The 27,340-nt window shown below is 42.1% G+C and overlaps 1 protein-coding gene across 5 annotated transcripts in view; it reads left to right on the plus strand.

The window, feature by feature from the left end:
• Positions 1–27,340, plus strand: part of usp24 (ubiquitin specific peptidase 24) — a 51,142-nt gene that overhangs the window by 7,565 nt on the left and 16,237 nt on the right. The window contains exons 8-48 of one of the 5 annotated variants that reach the window (XM_039810889.1): positions 3,030–3,095; positions 3,414–3,488; positions 5,728–5,886; positions 6,004–6,118; positions 6,260–6,363; positions 8,926–9,033; positions 9,135–9,230; positions 10,592–10,753; positions 12,875–12,967; positions 13,561–13,668; positions 14,073–14,222; positions 15,539–15,670; positions 16,958–17,069; positions 17,178–17,254; positions 17,419–17,559; positions 17,754–17,807; positions 17,900–18,033; positions 18,184–18,250; positions 19,279–19,389; positions 19,494–19,592; positions 19,869–20,042; positions 20,129–20,214; positions 20,293–20,428; positions 20,569–20,715; positions 21,784–21,881; positions 22,070–22,165; positions 22,256–22,478; positions 22,588–22,750; positions 23,169–23,330; positions 23,480–23,550; positions 23,657–23,817; positions 23,899–23,960; positions 24,118–24,309; positions 24,420–24,534; positions 24,664–24,808; positions 24,898–25,017; positions 25,130–25,255; positions 26,549–26,647; positions 26,772–26,854; positions 26,949–27,090; positions 27,180–27,299. In XM_039810889.1, the coding sequence (XP_039666823.1) occupies positions 3,030–3,095; positions 3,414–3,488; positions 5,728–5,886; positions 6,004–6,118; positions 6,260–6,363; positions 8,926–9,033; positions 9,135–9,230; positions 10,592–10,753; positions 12,875–12,967; positions 13,561–13,668; positions 14,073–14,222; positions 15,539–15,670; positions 16,958–17,069; positions 17,178–17,254; positions 17,419–17,559; positions 17,754–17,807; positions 17,900–18,033; positions 18,184–18,250; positions 19,279–19,389; positions 19,494–19,592; positions 19,869–20,042; positions 20,129–20,214; positions 20,293–20,428; positions 20,569–20,715; positions 21,784–21,881; positions 22,070–22,165; positions 22,256–22,478; positions 22,588–22,750; positions 23,169–23,330; positions 23,480–23,550; positions 23,657–23,817; positions 23,899–23,960; positions 24,118–24,309; positions 24,420–24,534; positions 24,664–24,808; positions 24,898–25,017; positions 25,130–25,255; positions 26,549–26,647; positions 26,772–26,854; positions 26,949–27,090; positions 27,180–27,299 (4,884 nt within the window). The remainder of the gene's footprint in view (positions 1–3,029; positions 3,096–3,413; positions 3,489–5,727; positions 5,887–6,003; positions 6,119–6,259; positions 6,364–8,925; positions 9,034–9,134; positions 9,231–10,591; positions 10,754–12,874; positions 12,968–13,560; positions 13,669–14,072; positions 14,223–15,538; positions 15,671–16,957; positions 17,070–17,177; positions 17,255–17,418; positions 17,560–17,753; positions 17,808–17,899; positions 18,034–18,183; positions 18,251–19,278; positions 19,390–19,493; positions 19,593–19,868; positions 20,043–20,128; positions 20,215–20,292; positions 20,429–20,568; positions 20,716–21,783; positions 21,882–22,069; positions 22,166–22,255; positions 22,479–22,587; positions 22,751–23,168; positions 23,331–23,479; positions 23,551–23,656; positions 23,818–23,898; positions 23,961–24,117; positions 24,310–24,419; positions 24,535–24,663; positions 24,809–24,897; positions 25,018–25,129; positions 25,256–26,548; positions 26,648–26,771; positions 26,855–26,948; positions 27,091–27,179; positions 27,300–27,340) is intronic. The other 4 variants (XM_039810892.1, XM_039810890.1, XM_039810893.1 and 1 more) reach the window with 4 other exon arrangements.

Below are 27,340 nucleotides of genomic sequence, written 5' to 3' on the forward strand. Positions count from 1 at the left end.
CCCTCTAACCATTAGCATATTAATAAAGAAGAGACTGGGTCCAGACCACGCTTCAGTGGCAGTGGAAGCTCAGTAGCGCTGTCAGATTAGAGCCCGACCGATAAAGGATTTTTAAGGCCGATATCGATACAAATATTAATTAATCCGATATATCAGCCGATATATATATATATATATATATATATATATATATAGATAGATAGATAGATAGATAGATAGATAGATAGATAGATAGATAGATAGAGATATATATATATACAGTGCCTTGCGAGTATTCGGCCCCTTGAACTTTTCGACCTTTTGCCACATTTCAGGCCTCAAACATAAAGATATAAAACTGTAATTTTTTGTGAAGAATCAACAACAAGTGGGACACAATCATGAAGTGGAACGAAATTTATTGGATATTTCAAACCTTTTAAACAAATAAAAACTGAAATATTGGTGCGGCAAAATTATTCAGCCCCCTTAAGTTAATACTTTGTAGCGCCACCTTTTGCTCCGTTACAGCTGTAAGTCGGCGGGGTATGTCTCTATCAGTTTTGCACATCGAGAGACTGACATTTTTGCCCATTCCTCCTTGCAAAACAGCTCGAGCTCAGTGAGGTTGGATGGAGAGCGTTTGAACAGCAGTTTTCAGTTCTTTCCACAGATTCTCGATTGGATTCAGGTCTGGACTTTGACTTGGCCATTCTAACACCTGGATATGTTTATTTGTGAACCATTCCATTGTAGATTTTGCTTTATGTTTTGGATCATTGTCTTGTTGGAAGACAAATCTCCGTCCCAGTCTCAGGTCTTTTGCAGACTCCATCAGGTTTTCTTCCAGAATGGTCCTGTATTTGGCTCCATCCATCTTCCCATCAATTTTAACCATCTTCCCTGTCCCTGCTAAAGAAAAGCAGGCCCAAACCATGATGCTGCCACCACCATGTTTGACAGTGGGGATGGTGTGTTCAGGGTGATGAGCTGTGTTGCTTTTTACGCCAAACATAACGTTTTGCATTGTTGCCAAAAGTTCGATTTTGGTTTCATCTGACCACAGCACCTTCTTCCACATGTTTGGTGTGTCTCCCAGGTGGCTTTTGGCAAACTTTAAACGACACTTTTTATGGATATCTTTAAGAAATGGCTTTCTTCTTGCCACTCTTCCATAAAGGCCAGATTTGTGCAGTATACGACTGATTGTTGTCCTATGGACAGAGTCTCCCACCTCAGCTGTAGATCTCTGCAGTTCATCCAGAGTGATCATGGGCCTCTTGGCTGCATCTCTGATCAGTCTTCTCATTGTATGAGCTGAAAGTTTAGAGGGACGGCCGGGTCTTCGTAGATTTGGAGTGGTCTGATACTCCTTCCATTTCAATATTATCGCTTGCACAGTGCTCCTTGGGATGTTTAAAGCTTGGGAAATCTTTTGTATCCAAATCCGGCTTTAAACTTCTCCACAACAGTATCTCGGACCTGCCTGGTGTGGTCCTTGTTCTTCATGATGCTCTCGCGCTTTACACGGACCTCTGAGACTATCACAGAGCAGGTGCATTTATACGGAGACTTGATTACACACAGCTGGATTCTATTTATCATCATTAGTCATTTAGGTCAACATTGGATCATTCAGAGATCCTCACTGAACTTCTGGAGAGAGTTTGCTGCACTGAAAGTAAAGGGGCTGAATAATTTTGCCGCCCACTTTTTCAGTTTTTATTTGTTATAAAAAGTTTGAAATAGCCAATGAATTTCGTTCCACTTCATAATTGGGACCCACTTGTTGTTGATTCTTCACAAAAAATTACAGTTTTATATCTTTATGTTTGAGGCCTGAAATGTGGCAAAAGTTGAAACGTTCAAGGGGGCCAAATACTTCGCAAGGCACTGTATAGATAGATAGATAGATAGATAGATAGATATATATATATATATATATATATATATATATATATATATATATATATATATATATATATATAGATATATATATCTATATATCTATATCATTTATTTTATTTTTTTATCCAGAAATGTGTAACAAAACAGAACATTAGTTATTTGTAGTTATTTGAGTCCTCGCTAAAATGTTGTTTTTGTTTTATTGTCACAACAGAACAGAGGAACATCAAAACATATTAAAGTTCTGAAAAATAAAATGTATAAAAATACAAACTTAACATATGAAACCTAAAGTCCTTTGAACAAAAACACAATAACAAAAAAATAAATAAGACTGCTGCCAACAGGGACAGTGTAGAGCGCCCTCTGGTGGACAAAATCTGAAATGCCAACACTCAGAACATGGTTGAAAGGTGTTTCGTCCGTTTTTATTTTATGTTTTGAATCATTTATCGGCCAATATAAATGCCGATACCGATAGTTTGGAAAATGCCTATTATCGGCCGCCGATATATCTGTCTGGCTCTATGTCAGATACCTAACCTACTCCAAGCACAGGGGGGAGAGAGACTATGAAAGTGAAAGGAGAGGAGCGGTCCTCTACTGACTCCCAGGGCTGAGTCATTCATTTGTCTGCTTTGAGCAGGAAGTCAAGGGAGAATTCACTGAGTGAATAGAGGAGGGAGGTGGGGGAGATGGGAGCTGCTCTGAGAGAGCCCAGAAGCACAGATGGAAGAAAGCCAGAAAAGAGACAAAGACAGGAACACGGGAACCATTCATTAAGCTCCTGTGATTTAGCACTGAATGACAAACAACAGCTGGAAACTCATCCACACATCTGTTTACCATCACACGGCACCAGTGAAAACCCAGTAGCAGTTGAAACACAATGTGAACTCTGGCCTGAACACTTAATCGTAGGAATCGTAGATTGCTGTTGTTGTGCAAGTCTTTTTCGATAAGCCATCAAAAGTGACCCCCATGGATACATCCCGCTCTCGCAACTATGTAAGGCCGATTTATTGTTGACGCTCCTACAAAAACAGAGATGGAAAGAACAATTCTTATCATAGTTATATAGTCACACTCAGATGGTATTAATAAGTCTGAGTTATTCTGTCTCTTTCCCTCTGCCGACACAGTGTGTGTCAGCTCTGGTCCAGCCTCTTGGAGTTGGTGCGGAATACCTAAACTCCAGCCTCGTCCAGGTGAGCCGTCTCATCTGCACACATGTACAGAAACACACCTGATGGATGTTTACTGACCCTCATCTGGTTATTTGTATCCTTTTTTCCCAATTAGTTCAACTGCTGCTACTGTGTGTACCTACGTTCTATCTATTTCTCCTTATATTGTGATTCCCATCTTGTTAGTTTTTCTTTCTAACCTTGTTCCCGTGCTATTAGTTGTTTGTTAATATGACCCTTGTCCACCATTCCGATTTTTATTCGATTTTTATTCGTTGTATCCTCTTACTGTTTTGCTGCTGCAGTGGCCAACAACGTTTCATATTGTTTTTTTCCTAGCCCATGCTTGATCCAGTCATCCACAAGATGATCACATATGTGCAGAACCTGGAGGAAAAGGACCTCAAAGACAAGGTAGCGTTTAGCCATTTGTGTTTTTATATTTGTCACCCTCTTGTCATTTAAAGGCACAGGGACACAAACACTTGACGATTGTTCGGTTCCCGGGTGTGGTACGTTCGGCTTGTGTGTACCTTTTTGGATAAGGAAGCCGGTGAGGCAGGGTTCAAAATTAACACCATCTAATAGCCAAATGCTAGTAAAATATGCAAGTGGCTGGTAGATTTGCTTCACTCACCAGCCAAACAAACCAAGGTAATCTATTGAGTGGCTGGTAAAATTTCAACATTCATTAGCCATTTGACTAGTGGACAAAAAAGTACATTTTGAACCCTGCGGTGAGGGATCGGGTCATTGTTGCTGCAATAGTGACTCCTGATGTTTGGTCTGGGCACTTGCACAGTAGAGTGCGGATCGGGCCGCATTTTTCTGTCCGAGCCCGGCCCACGTCCGACACAGTCAAAATCAAATTTTTGTTCTCATACTAATGACACATGTACGTTTGTTTGTGTGGAAAGCCCGCTTTTATTAAGCAACTGTAGGAAGGCATTTGGAAATGGCAACAGATGAGCGCATCAGCGCACACGGGGCAACAAGCGCACGTTAACACAGGCGCGCGTACAAGAGGTCCAATCATATATATATATATATATATATATATATATATATTAAAATTAATCACAAAAACTAACCTTTGCATCAAGTGAAACTGACCCGTTGGCTACCTACATAATACGATTTTTCAAATTTAAAATGTTCAATGCCTTATGTGCCGATGTGACCGAGCCCGACCCGAACATCATATCTAAATATCTGTCCGGGCCCGGCCCGTCGGGTTTGGGTCGGGTATCCGTCCTCTATTGCACAGATGATCTGTAGAAAGCGGGAGAAGTGCACAAATTGGAGCACAACCACACTCACACACATGTAAACAAAGTTTACCATCTCTTACGATATATCGCTCCTCTAGAAACTAGGACCTATAAACTTATGGTTCATGCAGTTTTACATGATGGACGGGGGATAGTAGCCCCAATGTGTGGTATACAGTATAACAAGAGATAATTGAACAATTTACTCTGCACAGGATTAGTAGCACACGATTTACTGTGTCTTTATGAACTTGGTGGTTAGGGCTGCACAATATTTTGTTTCATCGTCTACATCACGATGCACGCATGCACGATAGTCACATCGCAGGACGTTGCGATGTTGACGCTAAAACTTTTTTGCTGCTTGATAGAAAACTTTCACCGTTCTCCTTTGACGTGATTGTTACCGGCGACCCTTCCCCTTTAAGACAGGTTGTGATGTGATGTAACGTTAGTCCGACGGGGTTTGTTATGGGAAGTGAGGCTCTCCGTGTGTAGAAAAGTACGGTAAGCGGCAGCTGCCACTGACCGTGATGCACATACTTTTCCATGGGTAGTGAAGCTACAGTAGTTTGTTTTATGTTCGCTGCAAAGACGACCTAAATCACCTGATTAATGCAACATAATCGCGACATCTCCCGGCCATTTTTCACTGCATAAAGCTGCTACCAGCCGGCTTAAAGCTAATATAGTTAGCTTAAACAAGGCGTCTGTCCCAACTAACGTTACGGTTCGGAGCCGCGACGCTGGAAATGTAAAACTAATCTACAACAGCAGTCTGTGTCTGATATAACGTCCTTTACACTGATTGAAGTGTTCTTGGATACACAGTTTCTTGCAAGTGTGTGACATGCACAGCAAACCACCAATCACAATCAGTGTTGATCAGCTTATCTAACAACCAAAGCAGGCCCTGCTAGTCAACCACAACCTGAAATTTAGAGGAAGCAACATGCACGCATTATGAATGTCATTGACTTTAGCCTTGATTGATAGTATTATATGAATACAATTGTGTCATTGTGTATTTCTTCCTGATTTCCCTCTCCAAAATCACTTCAGAAGAGTAGTCACAGTGCTTCCTTGCTTTAGTTTTTGTAAAGCATTAAAGTTCAACAAAGATATATGGTTCACATAAGAAATTTTCCTTTTTCATTTTTATTTTCTATGTAGATGCACTCCCCTACAAAATCACCCCAGTAGTTGAGAATGATTTTAGTATTTCTAAATAGGGCTATTTTTGTCATCTTGTAAAAATGTGTCTTTTTTTCATATCACAATATATATCGCAGGGAGAGAAAAATATCGCAGGCCTATTGGTGATTGTGACTTAACCAAGATGTTATGACTCAGTTTTTTCCTCATTTGTCTGTTAACCGTAGCGTCTGGTGAGCATCCCAGACCTGCTGTCGGCCATCAAGCTGCTGTGTATGAGGTTCCAGAGGGAGCTGGTCACTGTGGTGGATGACCTGCGGCTGGACACACTGCTGCGCATGCTCAAAACCCCCCACTTCTCTACCAAGATGAACTCCCTCAAAGAGGTCAGCTCTTATAGGCTCTGAACTCTTGGGCCTAAATTAGACAACATTTGTGGGTGTTGCAATTCGTTTTTGATCTCATCTCACACTGTTGTTGTGTATCTTGTTTCTGTTGATCAGGTGACAAAGTTGATAGAGGAGAGTACAGTGTCGAAGACGGTGAAAAATGCCATTGACACAGATAAACTTTTGGACTGGCTGGTAGAGAACTCAGTCCTATCAATAGCACTGGAGGGTAAGAAAATCAATCACGTCCTGTGCCACTGACTAAAATTTAATGTGTCACACTTAAACAAACTATTAACTATGTAACCACTTACAAACAATACAGAAATCCTCAAAGTGGTCATTCAATATTTTTTTTTAAATCTCCCAGGTAACATTGACCAGGCTCAGTATTGTGAGAGGATTAAGGGAATCATTGAGTTGCTGGGGAGTAAACTGTCGCTGGACGAACTCTCCAAGATCTGGAAAATACAGGTCAGCACCAGTGTACACATCACAAGAGTAATCGCGCAGTCATGTCTGTGTTATTTATCAGATTTTCATTAACATGCTCATATTATGCTTTTTGGCTTTTTCCCTTTCCTTTATTGTGTTATATATCTTTTTTTGTACATGTAATCGGTATACAAAGTGAAAAAGCCCAAAGTCCCCCCCAAAGGGAATTTCCATCTCCAACAGAAAACACTGTTCACAAACTGCTCCAAACAGCTCTATTGTAGTCCAGCCTTTACTAGTGTGTCACTTTGTAACGCACGTTAAAACGCTCGCCTAGCTGCTAGAGTGGCACGCCCTCATACTCTGCTTCTGACTGGCTAGTAGTCCTTATCTAGCTACTGCGCATGTGCGACTCCCAACAAAGATGGAACAGAAGTGTGATGCTTCACTCTGTAGCTAAAACAGAGAGCTCAACACACAGGGTGAAAAGAGGAGCTGCAGCAATGTGCAGTACAACAAAAATATGGTGTTTTTTGAAAATTAAACCATGTAAACATATTCTAATATAACCTCTAAATACAATTTTGAACCTGAAAATGAGCATAATATGAGCACTTTAAGCATGTTGAAGTTTTTTCTGTTTGCTAAACTAAACTGTTACATACATACATACATACATACATACATACATACATACATACATACTAGGGCTTTGACTCCGAACTTCGTTATTCGAATATAATTCGAATATTTAAAAAAATAATGATATTCGAACGAATATTAGCCAGCCCTTAATATTCAAACCTGTTATGGGCATTATTTTTTGTAAATGAGTTTGCTTGTAAACGTTGTTTTCAGTTCAGATTCCGAGGCTTTTTCACGCATTTCAAAATGTAACTACACGCCGCCGGCGACGCACGCCTCTCGGCGCGTGTTCGGTAGCGGTGCATTCCCCGAATTCTCAAAGAAGGCAGGCTGGCCCAGGGCCAGGCGCCAGCTCAGCGTCTTTCTCCCGTCGCGGTTCGTTGTCTCTCCTACCTACACCGGCGCCGCACCCTGTCCCTTCTCCCTTTCTACCTGCCTGCTCAGTGCTGCTGCACATGAGGAGAGAGCACAGAGGGGGGGGGGGGCTGCTCCTCAGTCACACAACAGAAGAGAGAGGGGACTGTTTCGGCGGCTACAGGAGAGAAATACATGGTGTGCTCGCTGGACAATACTGGCGACTCTTTTTTATTTTACAGAAAGTCGCTGTCTTTTATACAGAAAGTCGCCAGATTTGTCGCTAGTCGCTTTTGTGAAAAAAAGTCGCCAAGTTGCCAACACCGCCCACACACACTGGCTCGACGCACACACCAGCACACGAGTATAAACATCAGACCACTTACGTAGGCTATGGTGAAAGCTCCGAACTTCCTGTCGAAAGCACACTGTTTGTGTTTAATCCAGGGTCTGACTTAATTTTTTTTTTTTAGACTGAAGGCATTTAATGGTAAAAATATTATTAATAAATATTCGAATATATTCGAATATTAATATTAATATAAAAACGAACTTCGAATATGATTTTTGGGCAAAAGTCAAAGCCCTAATACATACATACATACTTTATGTACACGGAAGCATTGCTGATACCGTATGTGTAAGCACATATTTGTAGGGATGCACCGAATATTCGGCCACCGAAAATTTTCGGCCGAAAATGGCCCAAAAGGGCATTTTTGGTTTTCGGCCAAAATACTTTTATCACCGAAACAATACGGCCGAAAATGTTGTGATGACGCAAACAGAAAACGCGACCTGCACGTGTGTCAGTATCCGATCCGTTCCACCTGCAAAGCGTCTCCTAAGCAAAGAGGTTGAGACGGACCACGGACTGAAAACAATGAGAAGTACTCTCTTAGAGTCTGTCAGCACACGTTTCACTGAGATCTGTTCGGATCCTCTGCACTTCATCGCGACTGTACTTGATCCGCGTTATAAAGACCATTACTTGGATGCGGAAATAAAGCAGAGCGCACGAGAAATGATCCAGGCCGCGATGGATGCGGAGAACCTGCGTGGAGACGGAGACGGAGCAGCGCCCAGCGCAGGAGATCAGAGCGCAGAAAAAAAGACTTGTCTCGCTGCACCAGATGAGGGGCATGCACCCTCGTTGTCTGATATGTTCAGTGAAATCCCGCAAGAAAGTGCCTCAATTAATAATAATAATAATAATAATAATAATAATAATAATAACAATAATAATAACAATAGGTAAGCTATTCTGTTCTTAGGCTACTGTATACTGTATGTGACTATCAGATTGTAGCCATATTTCTGCTAGATATTTTTTTAATTAAACTTTAATATTAATTTATACAATTGCAATGCCTTGATTTTAGTAAAGTTAGTACACAGTCATAGCCATAAATGCAATGGTACTAATAATTGGCTTAATTTCTTTCGGTTTCGGTTTTCGGTCTTGGTTTCCTCTTTTTTCGGTTTTCGGTTTCGGCCAAGAATTTTCATTTCGGTGCATCACTACATATTTGTGACAAATGTTGAAAAAGACAAATGTCCCTGCTTTTGATGGACCTATTGATTCTTGTGTGGCCACTTCAGGCGGGCCAGTCATCAACTGTGATAGAAAACATTCATACAATCATCGCTGCTGCTGCTGTGAAGTTCAGCTTTGATCAACTAACCCACCTCTTCGTCCTCATACAGAAGGTCAGTGCTGTCTCTATGACTTTTGGGAGTAAATTGACTCAATGAAAAGTGGTTTTTAAGTCTGTTTCTAGTGTTAATAATACAGTTTGCATGTTGTTTAGAGCTGGGAGGTTGAGAGTGACCGCGTGAGGCAGAAACTGCTCAGTCTGATCGGGAGGATCGGCAGAGAGGCTCGCTCTGAAACTACAACAGGAAAGGTACGTTGGTATATCTGATATCCTGTCAAGGCTCAGGACGTTGACTTTGTTTACATGCACATAATATTCCGTTTTTTTGCCCTTATTCCGATAAAGACAATGTACCGACTGAGCTGTTTACATGGCTAATGAATGTGAATATACCTCTTAATATTTCAGTTTACATGCAGCCGTGCAAAATAGTTTTTTTTTGTTCAACGTTGCGAACACAGCGTCACTCTTTCAGTCCTTCAACCACCGTCTTGAAAAGGTTGCCACGGCGACGTTTGGGCATATCCGAAAACCTGTTGATATCCAAGTCTTTCATAATGTTTAAAAAGTGTAGCTGTGTTTCTCCCCTGACCGTAAGCCGTAAACCAGCAAGAGGCTGTAAACTGCGGTTAAAAACCCAGATTGAGACGCATATTTTGAATGCCCTGTATACATGTCCAAAAATGCCTCCAAAACCTGAATGATATCGGCATATCCCACGTCTTAATAGAAAAATGCTATATTCGGAAAAAGGCCTTATTCGGGAATATCCAAATGGAATATGCTGTTTACATGACTAGGGCTGGGTACCAAAATTCGATACTTTTATGGCACCGAAAAAAACTATACAATACTCCAATCCTATGAGTATCGAAAAATGATTTAATCGGTTTTGTTCTCTTCTTGCATATTGACACAGAGCAGAGCTCCGACCGACACACACACACACACACACACACACGGAGAGGTGCGGACGGAGTAAACTGTCTGCAGTTTTGTTGAAGTCACAGAGAGTCACGGTTGGTTTCAAGTGTGGTTACAGTTTTTCAAAACTTCACGCAGACAGCGTTTGCTGCGATGTGATATTAATGGCGAGGTGAAAGCAGTCGCGGTGCTGTTGACGTTACACTTCCTCTTAGACAAGCAGGCACAACGGTGGTTTCTCTGCCCTGATGACTGACTGACAGGCTGAGCTTGCAAAGCAAGGCACTTTCAATAATGTTACTCTGAGTGAGCAGTTTTACCAGAATTTTTTAATTGTGATAACTGTTTTGATTCACAATTAAAGTGGAAAATAAAAGCTTTGTGTTTAATGTATTTTTGTTGATGTTGAAATGGATTTTAAAACATATGGTATCGAAAAAAGTATCGTTAGGAACCGGCATCGAAACTGAGGTATCGAAATTGGCACCCAGCCCTATACATGACCTGTATCAAATTCGGAATATTGTCATATTCGTAATAATGGTGGAATATGGAATATTAGTGTGCATCTAAGTGTACAAATTGAGGAGTAAATGGAAAAACATATGTGGAAAACTAGAGTATGCTCAGCTTCATTATTAAAGTGCAGTCTGAAGCATCTTGTGTTTTGTGTGTGGTGTGTTCAGGTGCTGGAGGTGCTGTGGGAGCTGGCTCACCTCCCCACCCTGCCTACCAGTCTAGTTCAGCAGGCGTTGGAGGAGCATCTGGGGATTCTGAGCGACGCGTACGCTGTCAAGGAGACTGTGAAACGCAGTTACATCATTAAATGTATTGAGGACATTAAGAAGGTGAGACACGCATGCTACACATGTGTAGTATTGTCTGTGTAGATGTGGGGGAGAGTGTTTATTTCAATTCAGTGTTTTACAAGATCATTCCAGGATCAGCTCTAAGAGTTTTTTGTTGTTGTTTATTTTGTATTTGCATATGATAAGACAACACTGTTCCTTGTTCAGCTCTAAAATGCAACTCAACATCACTCTCTGGCTCGCTTGTCAAACAAGGGTCTATCATGACTTAATTATTTGAGATATATATATATATATATAACCAGAAACACTCCACAAGTGTTTCTGGTATAGAGAGATAATTACACATTCATTTCTTCTCTTGTTTGATTTAGTTCCTCTGACTATACCAGGAACACTGTGACAGAGGCCAATGTCACCCAACCTCTCCCTTTTTACTCTCTCCTTTGGCCATCTTTCTGTTCCAGAGCTCTGCCTCCATAATTGAGCTTATTTATGAAGATGCTAACCAACTAATTTTCCATAATTCCGTCGGAATTGTCAAGGATTTGTCAAATCATTTGACAGATTCAAGAAAACCACACCTATCATTGTTAAACTCAGTGTTAAACTAAGTTCTTTAAAGGTTAACCTTCCAATTTTATTGATTAAAGTTATTTTTAAATAGTCAACAACATGCTGTATAACACACGTTAATGTAGTTGTAAGTAGATATACCTAAGTGTTTAATAATGTATCTGTGATTGGAGGCTGGTGTATGAACAGTTGATAAATGACAAAATAGTAAAACACAGTAGTAGTGTGAATTTTCCCAGTCGGCTACAAATTACAAATTATTTTACACTACATAAGTGCAATGTTACCAAAAGTAAAAAATAATTTGTGTCGGGCCTGGGTAGCTCACCTGGTAGAGCGCACGCTCCTATATAGAGGCTTACTCCTCGACGCAGCAGCCACGGGTTCAACTCCTACCTGCGGCCCTTTGCTGCATGTAATTCCCCCTCACTCTCTCCACTTTCAAGTCTAAGCTGTCCTGTCAGAAATAAAGGCCCAAAATGCCCAAAAAATAATCTTTAAAAAATAAATCATAATAATTTGTGTAGCCCCGTGATTCAGATCTGCTCCAAAATAGAATACGTCCTTCCTTGGCCCATGCTGCACGCTTCCACCACGTTTCATGAAAATTGGGCCAGTAGTCCTTTTTTTTCTTTTCCTGCTGACAAACAAACAAATAAACCAACAGACAACATATAACCTCCCTGACTGAGGTACATAAACACTTAAAATATCCTTATATCTGATTACAACTACATTATAGTGTGCTATAAACCATTTATTTAATGTTAATTAAATCGTAATGTTTGACGTAAAGTGTTACCAAATAGTCTTGATTTATTTATGGAAACTGAAATGATTAAGAGTAGAAGTAAACAAAAGGAATTAATGTGTATTTAATATTTACATATGGGAAAACGAGGGCCAGTAAAAAATATGCGGTAACACTTTACTTGAAGGTATGGACATAATCGTGACATGACACTGTCATGAACGTGTCATAAACATTATAAACCAGTCATAAACGTTTATGACTTCTGTCATTAAGTGTCATTCGGTTTTTGTCATGTCAAGTTGACATTGTTTGGGTTGTCTTGATTATGACAAGTTGACATTAATCAAAGTGACATTACCAGAAGTTGTCTTGGTCATGACAAGTTGACATTAAATTTGTTTGGGATGTCTTTGTCATGACAAGTTGACATTAAATTTCTTTGGAGTGTCCTTATTAAGACAACTTGACATTAAACAGGATGACATGATGTCAAGTTGTCATGACAAAGACATCCTCTGGTAATGTCATCCTGGTTAATGTCAAGTTGTCATTACAAAGACATCCCAAACAAATTGAATGTCAACTTGTCATGGCCAAGACAACTTCTGGTAATGTCCCTTTGATTAATGTCAAGTTGTCATAATCAAGACAACCCAAACAGTGTCAACTTGTCATGACAAAAACCGAATGACACTTAATGACAGAAGTCATAAACGTTTATGACTTGTTTATGAAGTTGATGACACGTTCATGACCCAAGTAAAGTGTTACCAAATATGCATTAATTGTGGAGATTCAAGCTGCCCCTCAAATGAAATGTATGTTTCTAGACTCACACTCAGGAGGACTGTAAAGGCAGCGACACTCAAAGCTCTTTTCTTACTGGCACTTGGGGCAAGAAGAAAGCTAACTCTTTGGCCAAAGTAAGAAAAGAAGCCCACATAATTCCACTGACCAATCTGTATCCAATCTCACTGCTTCACGCCTGCCAACCAATCGTGGAGAGGGGTTTCATTGGTCACAGGTTGATAACCTCACACTTGATTGTAACGTGAGGGAGTTTAACCAGGTGTGTTAATCTTCTTCTGCTTGCCTCACTAAGAGGGCTTTGGCACTGACTAATGATTCCACAGTGGTGTTGATCTTGTCCTGGGTGGGAGCCTGGCTGCTTTAAGTGAGTGATTTAGCTTCTGGATGAATGGTCAGCTTTGGTGGAAGAGCTCGCACATTGACTCATGCAAAGAGGAATCTAAGCCTCGGATATATAAAAGAAGTACATGTTTGATATTTGATTTGGACTTGAAAAGCATTTGTAAGAGAACCAATTTCAACGTGAGCATATTTTAACCGTCAAAGTCTTTTACATCCCTGGCTTTGGTTTTCTTTCTCATGTTTACACACCTCCAAAAACAGTGGGTCTGTGATGACAAAGAAATCGAATGGCAAAATCTGATTAGCACGTTTGTGTGCTCATTCTGCTTTAGTGGATATCATTATTGTGTGTGTCTGTGTGTAGGCTTCTCAGCAGAGCAGTCCTCAGGCAGTCTGGGTGGTTCCTGCTCTCCGTCAGCTGCACGAGATCACCCGTTCTTTCATCAAGCAGACCTATCAGAAACAAGACAAGGTAACATGAACACTCACGCAAGCAAACCAACTCATCATCCAAACGATTGTACAGTGTACGGTGCAAAGTAGGGCTGTTCAGTTATGGAAAAAATTATAATCACGATTATTTTGGTCAATATTGAAATCACGATTATTTAACATGATTACTCGTTGACTTTAGGAAAGATGTTGTATTTATTGAACTTGAAAATACTGTTAAACAAATCAACAGTGAAAACCCCTTACTGTTCCCATTTGAACTTTTTTTTCTCATTGAGAACACAAGACAAAATAAGAGTTTACTTGCAAAATTTAACGTGCAAAATAATGTTTATTCTCGATTGTGTTTGTGAGCCAAAATCGTAATCGCGATTCGTAATTTGATTATTTGCGCAGCCCTAACCCGTCCCTGCCTCCCCACAGAGCATCATCCAGGACTTGAAGAAGAACTTTGAGATTGTCAAACTGATCACCGGATCCCTTGTGTGCTGCCATCGACTGGCCGTGACCGCTGCAGGAAACAACGGCCTCTCAGGCTCAACTCTGGTGGATGGACGGTACACCTACCAGGAGGTTAGTCCGATTTTCTCTCACAAGCTTTTTTCTTACTTAAATTAAATTTCAGGAGTCAGGACCATATTTATTTTGTTTTTAATTTGATTTCCTGTGTCTTTTAATTGATCATCTTTTCTATGGAATTTCTATGCTCAGCATAAGTGAATACACCCATGCTAAAGTTGACTAAAAAGAGGAATAAAAAAATCATCTTTTGGAAATTGATCTTAATGCCTTAATTAAAAAACAAAAGAGGAAAAATCCAACCTTTAAGGACACCAATTTTCTTTGTGAATGAATAATGTATGTAAAAATGCTCTTGCTTAAAATATAGTATAGCCACCCTTGTTAAATTCCGAGGGCGGGCGGTTTTTTTATTTTTAAAGGCCAGTTATTATCATGGATCCAGGATACTATGCATCCTGATAAAGTTCCCTTGGCCTTTGGAATAAGGCCCCCACATCATCACATACCCTTCACCATACCTACAGATTGGCATGGGGTACTTTCCATAAGATCATCTCTCAATGCAAATCAAACCAGCTATTACTGTAGGTTAACTGAAATAAAACCATGCCAATCTCTAGGTATGGTGAAGGGTATGTGATGATGTGGGGGGGCTATTTTAATTCCAAAGGCCAAGGGAACTTTATCAGGATGCATAGTATCCTGGATCCATGAAATAACTGGCCTTTAAAAATAAAAATCTGCCTGCCTCTATGGGAATTTAACATAGGGGTGTGTATACTATATTTTAAGGAAGAGCATTTTTACATACATTATTCATTCACAAAGAAAATTGGTGTCCTTAAAGGTTGGATTTTTCCTCTTTTGTTTTTTAATTAAGGCATTAAGATCAATTTCCAAAAGATGATTTTCTTTTATTCCTCTTTTTTCTTTTTTTTTAAGATTATTTTTTTGGGCTTTTCCACCTTTTTAATCGCTAGGACAGCTAGGTGAGAAAGGGGAGAGAGAGGGGGAAGCCATGCAGGAAATCATCACAGGTCGGTCTCGAACCCTGGACCTCTGCGTCGAGGCATGAACCTCTCAGTATATGTGCGCCTGCTCTACCCACTGAGCCAACCCGGACACTTTATTCCTCTTTTTAGTCAACTTTAGCATGGGTGTATTGACTTATGCTGAGCACTGTATATTGCAGCTCATACAAATCATTGATTGATGAATCATTATTTTGACAGTAATGTAATTTGAGGCATCATTTTATCTGAGCTGGCAGGTTTACACAGGTAGTTATCCAACTTGAGTAGCACAGTATGTTGACAGTGTGTGTTTGAGGGTGAAGGTGACATGCGTCTCGCTGAATCTATGTTTAGTATCTGGACAGCCACCTGCGCTTCCTGGCCTTCTTCCTCCAGGAGGCCAGCCTCTACCTGGTCTGGAACAGGGCCAAGGAGCTCTGGGAGTGCCTGGTGTCGGGCGCAGATGTCTGTGAACTTGACCGTGAGGTATGAAAACTGTTATGAAAACTGTTATGCAAAAGCTTTGTCCTTGGTCCATTTGTTTTTATCCAACGGATATTGAAAAGAGCAAGAGACTGGAAAAAGAGTAAACATTGGAGCTGCTTTGGAGGCACACACCAAATCCCAACTAGTTAATTATCCTCCGGACCGCTGCAGTCTCCTTTTCTTTCTCTCTCCTTTCCGTCTGGTGGCGCGCGTGCCCGCTAGTGCCCGCTAGTGCCCGCTCGTGGTGTCCGCGCCACTCTCCAACATGAACTCATGGATGTATTAAGAGAACGCATGAACTCCAACAATGACGGCTGATAGACGGCCTTTTGTACACCTTCACTTTTTGAAGTGTGAAGGCTACCATAGCTGCAATACTGCGTGGCGAGAGAGAGTTGATTGCGATAAATGATCTCAACGCTAGATGGGAGTAATTCTTACACAATGTAGCTTTAAAATGCATTAGCCAAAGCGGGACATACCTCAGCCTTTCACCCTTTTACACTCAATGGAAGTGAAAAGAGAATTAAAACGACAACGCGACAGGCAAAGCAACAAGACCAAAGTTAATACTGGAGTGGCTAGAACAGCTGCATGTAAACAATGGAGATACTAAGAGCTGATTTCGGGTTTGGCCACCGTAGGAGGAAGGGTTAGAAAGTAATATTCACTCGGTTGTCATATATAATTTCACCGCTAGATGGGAGAAATTCTTACACATTGTAGCTTTAACTTTGATAGTGTCTTTTTTTGTGAATTTGGCATTAAATTAATAAAGCAGTGAGTAAGTGAGAGTTTCTTATTTAAAAAAAACTCAACTGATAATAAAAACACAAAGAAAAGCAAGAAAATAGTGCGTTTTAACAATTTCTCTTTTTTTGCCAATCTCATCCTTATGTTACTCCATGCTGTTCCTTGATTTGTTACTTTATCTGCTGTTTTGTTCGCTGTACATTTCGTTCAGAAATCTTTCAAGCAAAGCACTTAAGCCACACATAAGATGGAGCGGTCCACAGCGGTGTACAGATCAGATGTCTGGTCTGTGTGTAATTTTGTTGATCTGACTGATTTAATTTGTTGCACTCACACTAAGCAACCTTCCTCTGTCCCAGTATGGAATCTGGTCTTTGCATAGTTCAGTTTACATGTTTCCATTTTAACTGACCAATGGTAGCGTCTGCAACAGCTGCTTCTTGTAAACCAAAGGAAAATAGGCAGAAAACACAAGTCCTCTATCCAAGATTCAGTTCAATGAACCCTAAACATGTTGTGTTTCCATGTGTGCAGATGTGTTTTGAGTGGTTCACCAAAGGACAACATGACCTGGAGAGTGACGTTCAGCAGCAGCTCTTCAAGGAGAAGATCCTAAAACTGGAGCCCTACGAGATCACTATGAATGGTGAGAAACTCTGCAAGGACATGCACTACCGACAGAATCCTAGGATTCAGGATTAGGTAATGAATACCTATGTGATACAGCAGGTAACGTGTTCTACGTGTCTCCCAGGTTTCAATCTATTTAAGACCTTCTTTGAGAACGTCAATCTGTGTGACCATCGCCTCAAACGCCAGGGCACTCAACTGGTCAGTCCTTACTCACAAGTTTCTCTTTTTTTTTATTCTTTTTTTTATTTTTTTTACCAAAGATCTGCACAGCTATTGTTGTCCGTGAGATCTGAAATACACATATTTATAGAGTGAAACATATCTTGAATAAATATTTCATTTATCATATGGTCTGATCTCAGTGTGTGGAGCGCCTTGACCTGGCAGGGATGGATTTTATTTGGCGCATCGCCATGGAAACCCCTGATGAAGAGATAGCCAATGAAGCGATCCAGCTCATTATCACGTATAGCTACACCAACCTCAATCCCAAAATGAAGAAGGTCAGTATACGTGTCTGCGCACACTCTCCTGTGGCTCACTGCCATCTTGTTTCAGGCCATCATTTTGAATTAAGTGATTCATTGGAGTATTTTGTTAAAGTTAGAAGTAAACCAATTTGAGTGCCTTAGTGTGTTCTTTCCTTTTTTTATGAAGCTTGAGACCACATATAATATTAACTTTTACTTTCTTACAGGACTCCGTGTCTTTGCACAAGAAGTTCATAGCTGATTGTTACAAGCGACTGGAGGTAAGGAGAGGAATATTTTAATGTTAGGAGTGATTGTGCCATTTCACAGAAAGCAACACCCGAAAGCTCATATCGGTTTCTCTTTTTCTCAGGCAGCCAGCTCGGCCCTGGGTGGGCCTACTTTGACTCATGCTGTTACCAGGGCAACTAAGATGCTGACGGCAACTGCCATGCCGACTGTGGCCACATCTGTACAATCACCATCCAGGTACAGAGGGGGGTTTGGGTAAGAACATAGTTACTAAACCTATTTAAAACACATTTGTTTAGGAGTGTTCCTAGACAGCATAGAGAGTAAATTTACACTTGACAAGTTAAACATGTATTTTTTTTTTTTTCATTCTGTTGAAACTCTTCTGTGTGTGTTCATCTGTAGATCCACGAAGCTGGTGATAATTGAAAGACTGCTGCTACTGGCTGAACGCTACGTCATCACTATAGAGGTAGGTCCTGTCTTCTTCACTTGGAAGGGATAGTTTGGATCTTTTGAAGTGGGGGTTGTATGAGGTACTTATCCATAATCTGTGTATTACCAATAGTAAATGGCGGCCAGCATGCCCCAGTTTGTAGAAGCGGGAAGGGGTACCGAGTGAAGCTGATGTCCCGCTGCCTCCATCTGTTGGTTGGAGTTATTGGGCCCTATTGTAACAATCTAAGCACACGGCGTAGGTGCGTTTAGGGCGTGTCCAAATCCACTTTTGCTAGCTTGACAGTGGAAAAAAGCGTCCGTGCCCCGAGCGCATGGTTCAAAAGGATTGAAGGTGTGTTTTGGGCGTAACATGCAATAAACCAATCAGAATGTCATCTCCCATTCCCTTTAAAAGCCAGGTGCGTTTGGACCTTAGCGCATTGCTATTATGATGGCGGATTTGCACCGTATTATTTTTATTTCTAATCCTCTGCATGTGTGTGTGACAAGCATAGTGTGCACACGCTATGCACGAGCCTAGGCGCATTTTACTAATTCACTGTTAAAATAACCATGAAGTGCTGCGCTATTGACTTGAGACCTGGTTTTTGTTGGTCAATGGCGCGATCACTTCCCGCTGCCTCAAGATAGCAATACGCCAAGAATTCACCAGAACACACCTCCCTGTAAGACCATGGCCGCAAAGATGGCCGCAAAAATGGCCGCAGGTGCATTTGCTATTTAAACGACATGGGCGCTGGACGGGAAACTGACAACTGCGTTGATCTTAAACTAGCAAAGACACTTGCGTCGTGCTTTGCGCTGCGCTGCGCCGGGTGCAAGATAGGACCCTTTTTGTGACTTTGGTGAATCAGAGTTAATCCTTTAAAACACCAAGGGCCTGCTTGTCCAAACTGGGGGTGTACCGACCGCCATCTACTGTAAATCCGAACCATCCCTTTTAAGACCGTTATCATTTTGACAATACATGTGGATCCTTTCAAGGAGGATCGATAATATTTGTGTTTGTAAGCCTCTTGGTGTGTGTGTGTGCGTGTGTAGGATATGTACTCAGTTCCTCGCACTATTCTACCTCATGGGGCCTCGTTCAACGGACACCCTGTCACTCTTCACATCACTTATGAGTCAACCAAAGACACTTTCAGCTTAGAGGTATTGTAAGACTTTTCTTAATGCCCTGTAATATACCATTTTGTGGTGTGGGGTTACATCTACAGAGGAAATAACCCTTCTCTGTGTGTTTGTGTGTCCTGCAGACCCACAGTAATGAGACAATAGGAAGTATCCGGTGGAAGATAGCTGAGCACTTGAGCTGTCCGGTGGATAATGTCCAGATCTTTGCCAATGACAGCGTGGTAAGTGACAGGGACCCCCCCCACACCCCCACCCCCTTTGTTTTAAAAATCCAATTGTGCCTGTCATTCCCTCATCAAATTATTTCACTCCTCTTCCAGTCATGTGTTTTCACTAAAGCCAGTACATTATAACATTACAAGCTACAAATCAATGCACAGTAAATTCTTGTTGGTCCGCTGCATCTATTGTGTGGCAGAGCAAACACAGGCTTGAACAACCTTAGTCCCTGTTTTTCTCTCACTCCTACCCTCCACTGTTCCTCCACCATGTGTTAGTTGACCATGAATCGGGACCAGAAGCTGCTGTCCCAGCTCAGCTTCAGCGATGAGCAGAGCCTGACTGTGAAGAGCTCAGGCACTGGCACTCCCTCTGGCAGCTCCGAGTCCTCGGCCTCCGCCTCGAGCAGCTCCAGCTCCGCCGTCTTCAACTCCGCCTACGCCTTGGAGCAGGTACCAGCTGAGACATAACGAAGCTGTGGACACACTCGGGCTTACATTGGTTCTGACACACTGTGCCCATGTCTTTCTGTCTCCAGGAGAAGTCCCTGCCCGGCGTGGTGATGGCTTTGGTGTGTAATGTGTTTGAGATGCTTTACCAGCTGGCTAATTTAGATGAAACCAGGTAAGATAGTAAAGTTACACAGACCTTGTTGCCAACAAGACGGGACTGTGTATTTAGTCAGTATATTATAATCTCTAGGATCACTCTTCGTGTGAGGAAGCTGCTGCTGCTGATACCAACAGATCCAGAAGTGCAGGATGCTCTAGACAACTTTGTTCCCAAAGAATCCAGTGTCTGGAGCCACCAGGTACATCAGATGCGTTCTGGTCATATGGTAACTACCTTGGCTGAACGTTGACGCTCTCAGTTCTCTACCTTTCTATTCTCATTTGAAGTACCTGTGTTGTAATACATCCATATACATCTTGCCCTAGCTCTCTGGTTTACATATTCCTTCCTGTCTCTTTTCTATAGAAGACGCTGTTTCAGGGTACAGGCTCTCGTTCCCCATCTATGGCCTCCAAGCAGCAGCACCAGCCCAGTGCTGCATCCATCTTGGAGGCCCTCTTCAGATCCTCGGCCCCGGGCATGTCCACCTTCAGAGTGCTGTACAACCTGGAGGTACGCGCACACGTGAAAATACACACTGTTAAACGTAGCACATCATTTTCCAGTATATAACCGCTCTTCTCAAACCGAAAAGTTAAATTAGTTGGCTTAACTACTATGCACATTTGACTGTTTACCAACATTTCCCACCAACTCTATCGTAAAGTTTGCAGATGACGCTACTGTGGTAGGACTTATAATGGGCGGGGGCGAGTCTGCCTACAGACATGAAGTGCAGAATCTGTCTGAGTGGTGCTCTGCCAATAACCTCATCCTAAACACCACAAAAACAAAAGAACTCATAATACACTTAGATAGAAAATATAACACACACCCACAACCTCTCTTCATAAATGGTGAGCGTGTTGAGAGAGTTCATTCATTCAAATTCCTGGGCATCCATATCATGGACTGTTTCTCATGGTCAACTAACACCACAACAGTGGTAAAAAAAACACAGCAGCGCCTTCACTTCCTGAGGATACTCAGGAAAAATGACACGTATGTGAAGCTGCTGGTGTCCTTTTACAGATCCCCCTTTGAGAGCATCCTTTCATACTGCATCTCTGTGTGGTTTGCAGCGTGTTCCACTGCAGACAAAAAGGCTCTGCAGAGAATTATCAAGATTACAGAAAAAAATCATTGGTCGCCCCCTCCCTGTCAGATATTGCACTCAGCCGCACGGTCTCAAGAGCCAAGAACATCATCAAGGACAATACTCATCTTGGCCCCCACCTGTTTCAATTGTTACCCTCTGGTAGGCGTTATAGGTCTATACAATGCAGCACCACCAGATTTAAAAATAGGTTCTTCCCAAATGCAATAGTTTCCCTAAACAAATGTAATTAGACAAACCCAGTCACTCACTGTTAACTTCGATACTTGCACTTATCTGATCATTGCTCTACTGTTTTCATTCTGTTTTTATATGTCCTGTAAGGATTATTTATTGTATTTATTGTATGCACCCAGTGGAGTAGCGCTCCTAATTTCGCTGTAATGTAAAGTACAATGACAATAAAGGCTTTCAACTCAATTACTTTGACATTTGTTTTCCTCCCTCTTCTCTCTCTGCGTCAGGTGTTGAGTTCAAAGCTCATGCCAACGTCGGATGATGAGATGGCCAAAACCAGCAGCAAGTCTTTCTGTGAGAACTTCCTCAAAGCAGGAGGCCTCAGGTAACAGACCTGTTGGAGAAAAGTTCCCTCACTGTCTGGTGTTTGCTTTGTTTCACTGTGGCGCACGTCAGCAGATTTGTCAAGCTGCATTACATGATACCAGCACAAAGAGGCTTTTTAGTGTAAGCTTATATCAAAATTTTTATTTTTAGGTCTGACCGTAGTATTTCACTGTGTTTCCTCTGCAGTCTGGTGGTGAATGTTATGCAAAGAGATTCCATCCCCTCAGAGGTGGACTATGAGACGAGACAAGGAGTCTACTCTATCTGTCTTCAGTTGGCCAGGTGCAAAATGGCCACACACACACACACACATACACAGATGGATATTCGGGGCCCAAGTTAGACTTCATACTCAATTGTTTGTGTTTGCAGGTTTCTTCTGGTTGGCCAGAGCATGCCTGCAGCGCTGGATGATGATGTCATCAGGGATGGCGAGGCGCTGTCATCTCGTCCTTTTCGAAACGCCGGACGGGCGGGGCGTCAGCTGTCTCTTTGTGGAACTCCAGAGAAGTCCTCCTACAGACAGATGTCTCTCTCTGAGCGCTCCTCCATAAGAGTCGAGGAGATCATACCGGCTGCTCGCGTAGCTATTCAGGTAACACGCTTGTTTCCGTAACAACCCCACAGTTAATTCAGCACCCGGATTAATCTTTTAAGTGTAGGATTTTTTTCCAAGTACAATGTTTGCTCTGTCTGTTTTCTAGACCATGGAAGTGGGTGACTTTACTTCCACCGTGGCCTGTTTCATGCGTCTGACCTGGGCAGCTGCAGCCGGCCGATTGGATCTGGTTGGCAGCCCACAGCCAATCAGAGAGACCCACAGCTCCCTTCTGCCACAGGGAGTCCGCACCAGAGTTAGCAGTACAGGTGACACAAAAACACACTTTCAGTGTTATTTTAGGTCTCTTCTCATTCTCCACAAGGTGCTCAGACATAGTGCTGGTGACTACTTTGATGTCGATATTGCGAAGATATTGTAGGGTTGACAGTTGGTGCTTCAACAAAATATTTTCGCAATAAGATTTTAGATAAATTATTATCCATAATGTGGATATAAAGTGGGTGAAGGGAAATAATAGAACAGCTAGACCAGTCTGGTAAGTTCAGAAAAGTACAGTGTCAACTAGATGTTTACCGTCAGTAGGTGTGGTAACTATCCCGCACAACTTAATTCCTGATTTGCGTTTTCTTGCCAACAGCTCACGGTCAAAGCATTTCCAGTGCTACAAACAAAAGCCACAAAAATGAAAGTTAAACAAATGTCTTGCGTTTGTTTTGTTCACAGGAAGTAACTGCAGCTCCAGCAGCGAGGGGGAGACCACGCCAACAGCATTGCACGCAGGGATATGTGTGAGGCAGCAGTGTGTCTCTACTAAAGATACCATCATCGCCCGCGAGGCTCTGTCACTGTTGGTCACCTGTCTGCAGTTACGCTGTCAGCAGCTAAGTAAGACTCCTGCAGGAGTAAAACACACAACAAGCACACATACACACATTGCCATTAGTCCTCTATGCAGCGGAATGATGCTGCAGCATGTACATTTCATTTAGCCTTCTACAATGACACTAAATCCTGTGGTCGGTTTCTCTCTCCAGGTTCTTTTTACAACCTTCCCTCCGTCAGTGATTTCATCATTGACGTGCTGCTGGGATCTCCCAGCGGAGAGGTAAACGACACCCTTTCTTTTGTTCAATAGACTGCAGAGAATGAATGTAATCCTCAACATTGCAGTGTGTGTTTACACTTGTAGTCCCTGTCCCTTCCTATATCAGATCCGCCGTGTAGCTTGCGATCAGCTCTACACTCTGAGCCAGTCTGACACTTCAGCCTTTGCCGAAGTCCAGAAACCCAACTTGTTCCTCATCTCAGTCATTCTCGCTGCTCAGCTGCCATTATGGAGTCCTACGTCTATCATGAGAGGGGTCAACCAGAGGTACTTAAGCAAGAAACACACAGGATATGCATCCCTGAAATCTGCAGAGGTCTTGTGTTAATGTGTGGCTTTTCTTCTTAGGTTGCTGTCTCAATGCACAGAGTACTTTGACCTAAGATGTCAGCTTTTGGATGACCTAACAAGTAAATCATATCCCCTTACAGTCACTTTTATCAACACCTATATATGAAGTATTGTCCCAGATGTAAGAAGGTTATAGCCTCCTGTTTCAGCCAGTAAAGACCGGTGTGTCATAAAAATCTCTGTGCCTTGTATTCTCTCTCTCTCTGCCTTCTCCAGCGTCCGAGATGGAGGTGTTAAAAGTGAGTGCAGCCACTATGCTGGAGGACGAGATCTCTTGGCTTGACAACTTTGAGCCTAGTTGGAGCTCTGAGATGGAGACCAGCGAGGCGGACAACATCCTCCTGGCAGGACACCTCCGACTCATCAAGACCTTGCTCTCCCTCTGTGGTAACGAGAAGGAGCATCTCGGTAAGCACACGCAAGGATGTGCATATCTGCACCCACCGAACATGTTTTGGAAGTGAATGAAGTTGAGAACACTAATATGTAATGGGAGGATGTGTAACTCTTTTGTTCAGGGCCATCTCTGATCCAGCAGTTATTGGATGACTTCCTGTTTCGCGCCTCTCGCATCATCATCAACAGTTCAAACCCCACACCCTCGCCGGCCCCCAGCCACGACTTCCACCCAAAGTACGGCACGTTTAATCCTATCCATCAGTTACATTTAGTTTAATCCTATCCATCAGTTACATTTAGTTATTCTCCTGTGAACCGCTATGTTAATCTTTTGTGTGTGTGTGTGCATTTGTGTGTGGTCAGGTGCAGCACAGCCAGCAGCAGGCTGGCAGCCTATGAGGTTCTGGTGATGCTCACAGACAGCTCTCTCTCCAACCTCCGACTGATCACCAAAGAGCTGATGTCCATGCATCACCAGTCTGATCCTTCGCTCTGCAAGGAGTTTGATGTAAGGCACCAATTGATATAATATTTGTTGGTACACATGGTTGGAATAGAGTTTAGCTGTGAATCTAACTCTCTGTGTGTTTCTCTCAGTACCTACCCCCTGTCGAGAGCCGGTCAGTCTCAGGTTTTGTTGGGTTGAAGAACGGTGGAGCCACATGTTACATGAATGCTGTGTTTCAGCAGCTCTACATGCAGCCCGGCCTGCCAGAGGTAGACCTTGTGTTCTAATGTGCTGTTTACCTTCTGTACTCACCAGAGGGCATTTGCTCTTTGAGTCCAGACTGAGTTCCCCACAGTGAATCCACGTGTGTTTGGTTTAAAGGCTTTCCTGTCCATCGAGGACGACACCGATCAGCCAGAAGAGAGCGTCTTCTACCAGGTGCAGTCTTTGTTTGGCCACCTGATGGAGAGCAAACTGCAGTACTACATACCTGAGAACTTCTGGAAGGTAACTGACAGTTCAGTGTGCTCTGATTGTAATGCGCTTGACCTTTCACCTTCCTAGTGTGGCCATTGTTATTAGGATGCAAAGTAAGAATTTAATTTAATTACATGGTGACCCAAAAAAAAACAATGTCCATCATTTGTATCAAGCTACAAGTAAGTGTCTTTTTGAGAAAACTGAGCAGACTGTCGATGATTCCGTATGTTGTGCTGCACATTATGATGTCTACACTAGAGCTGTCAATCTTCCTCTATAATATTTTTTTTTTATATTTTATATACTATTTAATGCGATTTAATGCTCAAATGCAGCCTGTTATTAATATGTACTACACTACTCAGGCTTATTCATTGTCAATGCCACAATAAGCATGTGGTTGTTGTTACACGTTCTGTCCACTAGAGGGACCTCCAACATTAGCCTGGCCTTGAAGGGGACTTGGCATCATGGCACAGTGCATTTCTTGCACGCCGCTTTGTTTACAATCATTTCCCACCACGAGCACACAGCGACAAACACAAATCAACACAGAACTCTGTAATGAAACATGATCTAACAAGTGTAGTGAAGCAGCTCTGTTGTAAAGGCTAACGGTGCTCAGTTAGTACAATGACATCATGTTAGAAAGCACAGCAGGAGCTAAATGATGCTAACCGAAACATTTTGGCTCGGTGGATGGCAACTTTAAAGTCATGTAAAAACTATTTCCCGTCCTTCTTCTATTTTCCAGCAGCAGCCTGTCACTCCCCCTGTACTAACGGTACTCGGGTCGTAAACGTTAAACAAACACAGGCACAGGCTGTGCACCAAAATACAACAAACCACATTCCAACCAATCACCGACAAGATGGTTGGGGGAGGGGGTGGGGGTTAGTCATGACAGTTACAGAAACATGGGGGGAGGGGCGAGCTTGCTCTGTTTTGTTTGGTATTTACTTGGAACGTCAACAGAAGTGACGCCATGCAGGAACTCATAGTGCACCTTTAAGACCTCACAATGCCTTGTGTTTCTCACTCCTGCTAACTTAGTGTTAATCAGACGGTACATGACAAAAGCATTTCGTTTTCACATGCGGATAGGAAAGGCGAGAGAGAGATTAGCTAACGGTAGCCAACATACTCATTTAAAAAATCACAAATGAATAGTAATTACCGCATTCGATTAGTATTGATTTTTTTACTATTCGAAAAATTCATTCCAACAGCCCTAGTCTACACACATTGACAGCTGTAACGATCACTCTTTCATATATTTCTCTCTCTAAACGATTAGATTTACTTTATTGTCTTTTGCAGATCTTCAAGATGTGGAACAAGGAGTTGTATGTAAGAGAACAGCAGGATGCTTATGAGTTCTTCACCAGCCTGGTGGATCAGCTAGACGAACATCTCAAGGTAACACTTCCGCACTCCAGACCTTTTTATTATATTTTTTATTTTTTGAAACGCACTAGCTAAGTACTTATAATACCTAATTGGTTATGATGACATTATTAATGATGAGACTCCTTTCCACCAGAAAATGGGTCGAGAGCAGATCTTCAAAAACACATTTCAGGGAATCTTCTCCGACCAGAAGATTTGTAAAGACTGTCCTCACCGGTGAGCGAGAATGTTTTTTCTTTCTCAAACTTCTGTTTCATTCTGAGACACACATCAAAGGTGATGTTTGACCTTTGACCTTCTTACTATACAGGTACGAGCGTGAAGAAACATTCATGGCTTTGAACCTTGGAGTGACATCCTGTCAAAGCTTAGAGATCTCTTTGGACCAGTTTGTCAGAGGAGAGGTGCTAGAGGGCAGCAACGCCTACTACTGTGAGAAATGCAAGGAGAAGGTGTGTATTGTTCTCTGCGTGCTTTTGTTCTACTACACTGCTACCATGTGTACTGATGTGTCAATGTGTACATGTGTTCTTCTGCGCAGAGAACCACCGTGAAGAGAACCTGTATCAAATCCCTGCCCAGCGTTCTCTGTATTCACCTCATGCGCTTCGGCTTTGACTGGGAAAGCGGGCGCTCCATCAAATATGATGAACAGATTAGGGTACCAAGTATTTCTAATCCCAAATCTCTAGTCACTAAAAT

This window comes from Perca fluviatilis, chromosome 9 (genome assembly GCF_010015445.1).
Source record: "Perca fluviatilis chromosome 9, GENO_Pfluv_1.0, whole genome shotgun sequence".
Classification (NCBI taxonomy): Eukaryota; Metazoa; Chordata; class Actinopteri; order Perciformes; family Percidae; genus Perca; species Perca fluviatilis.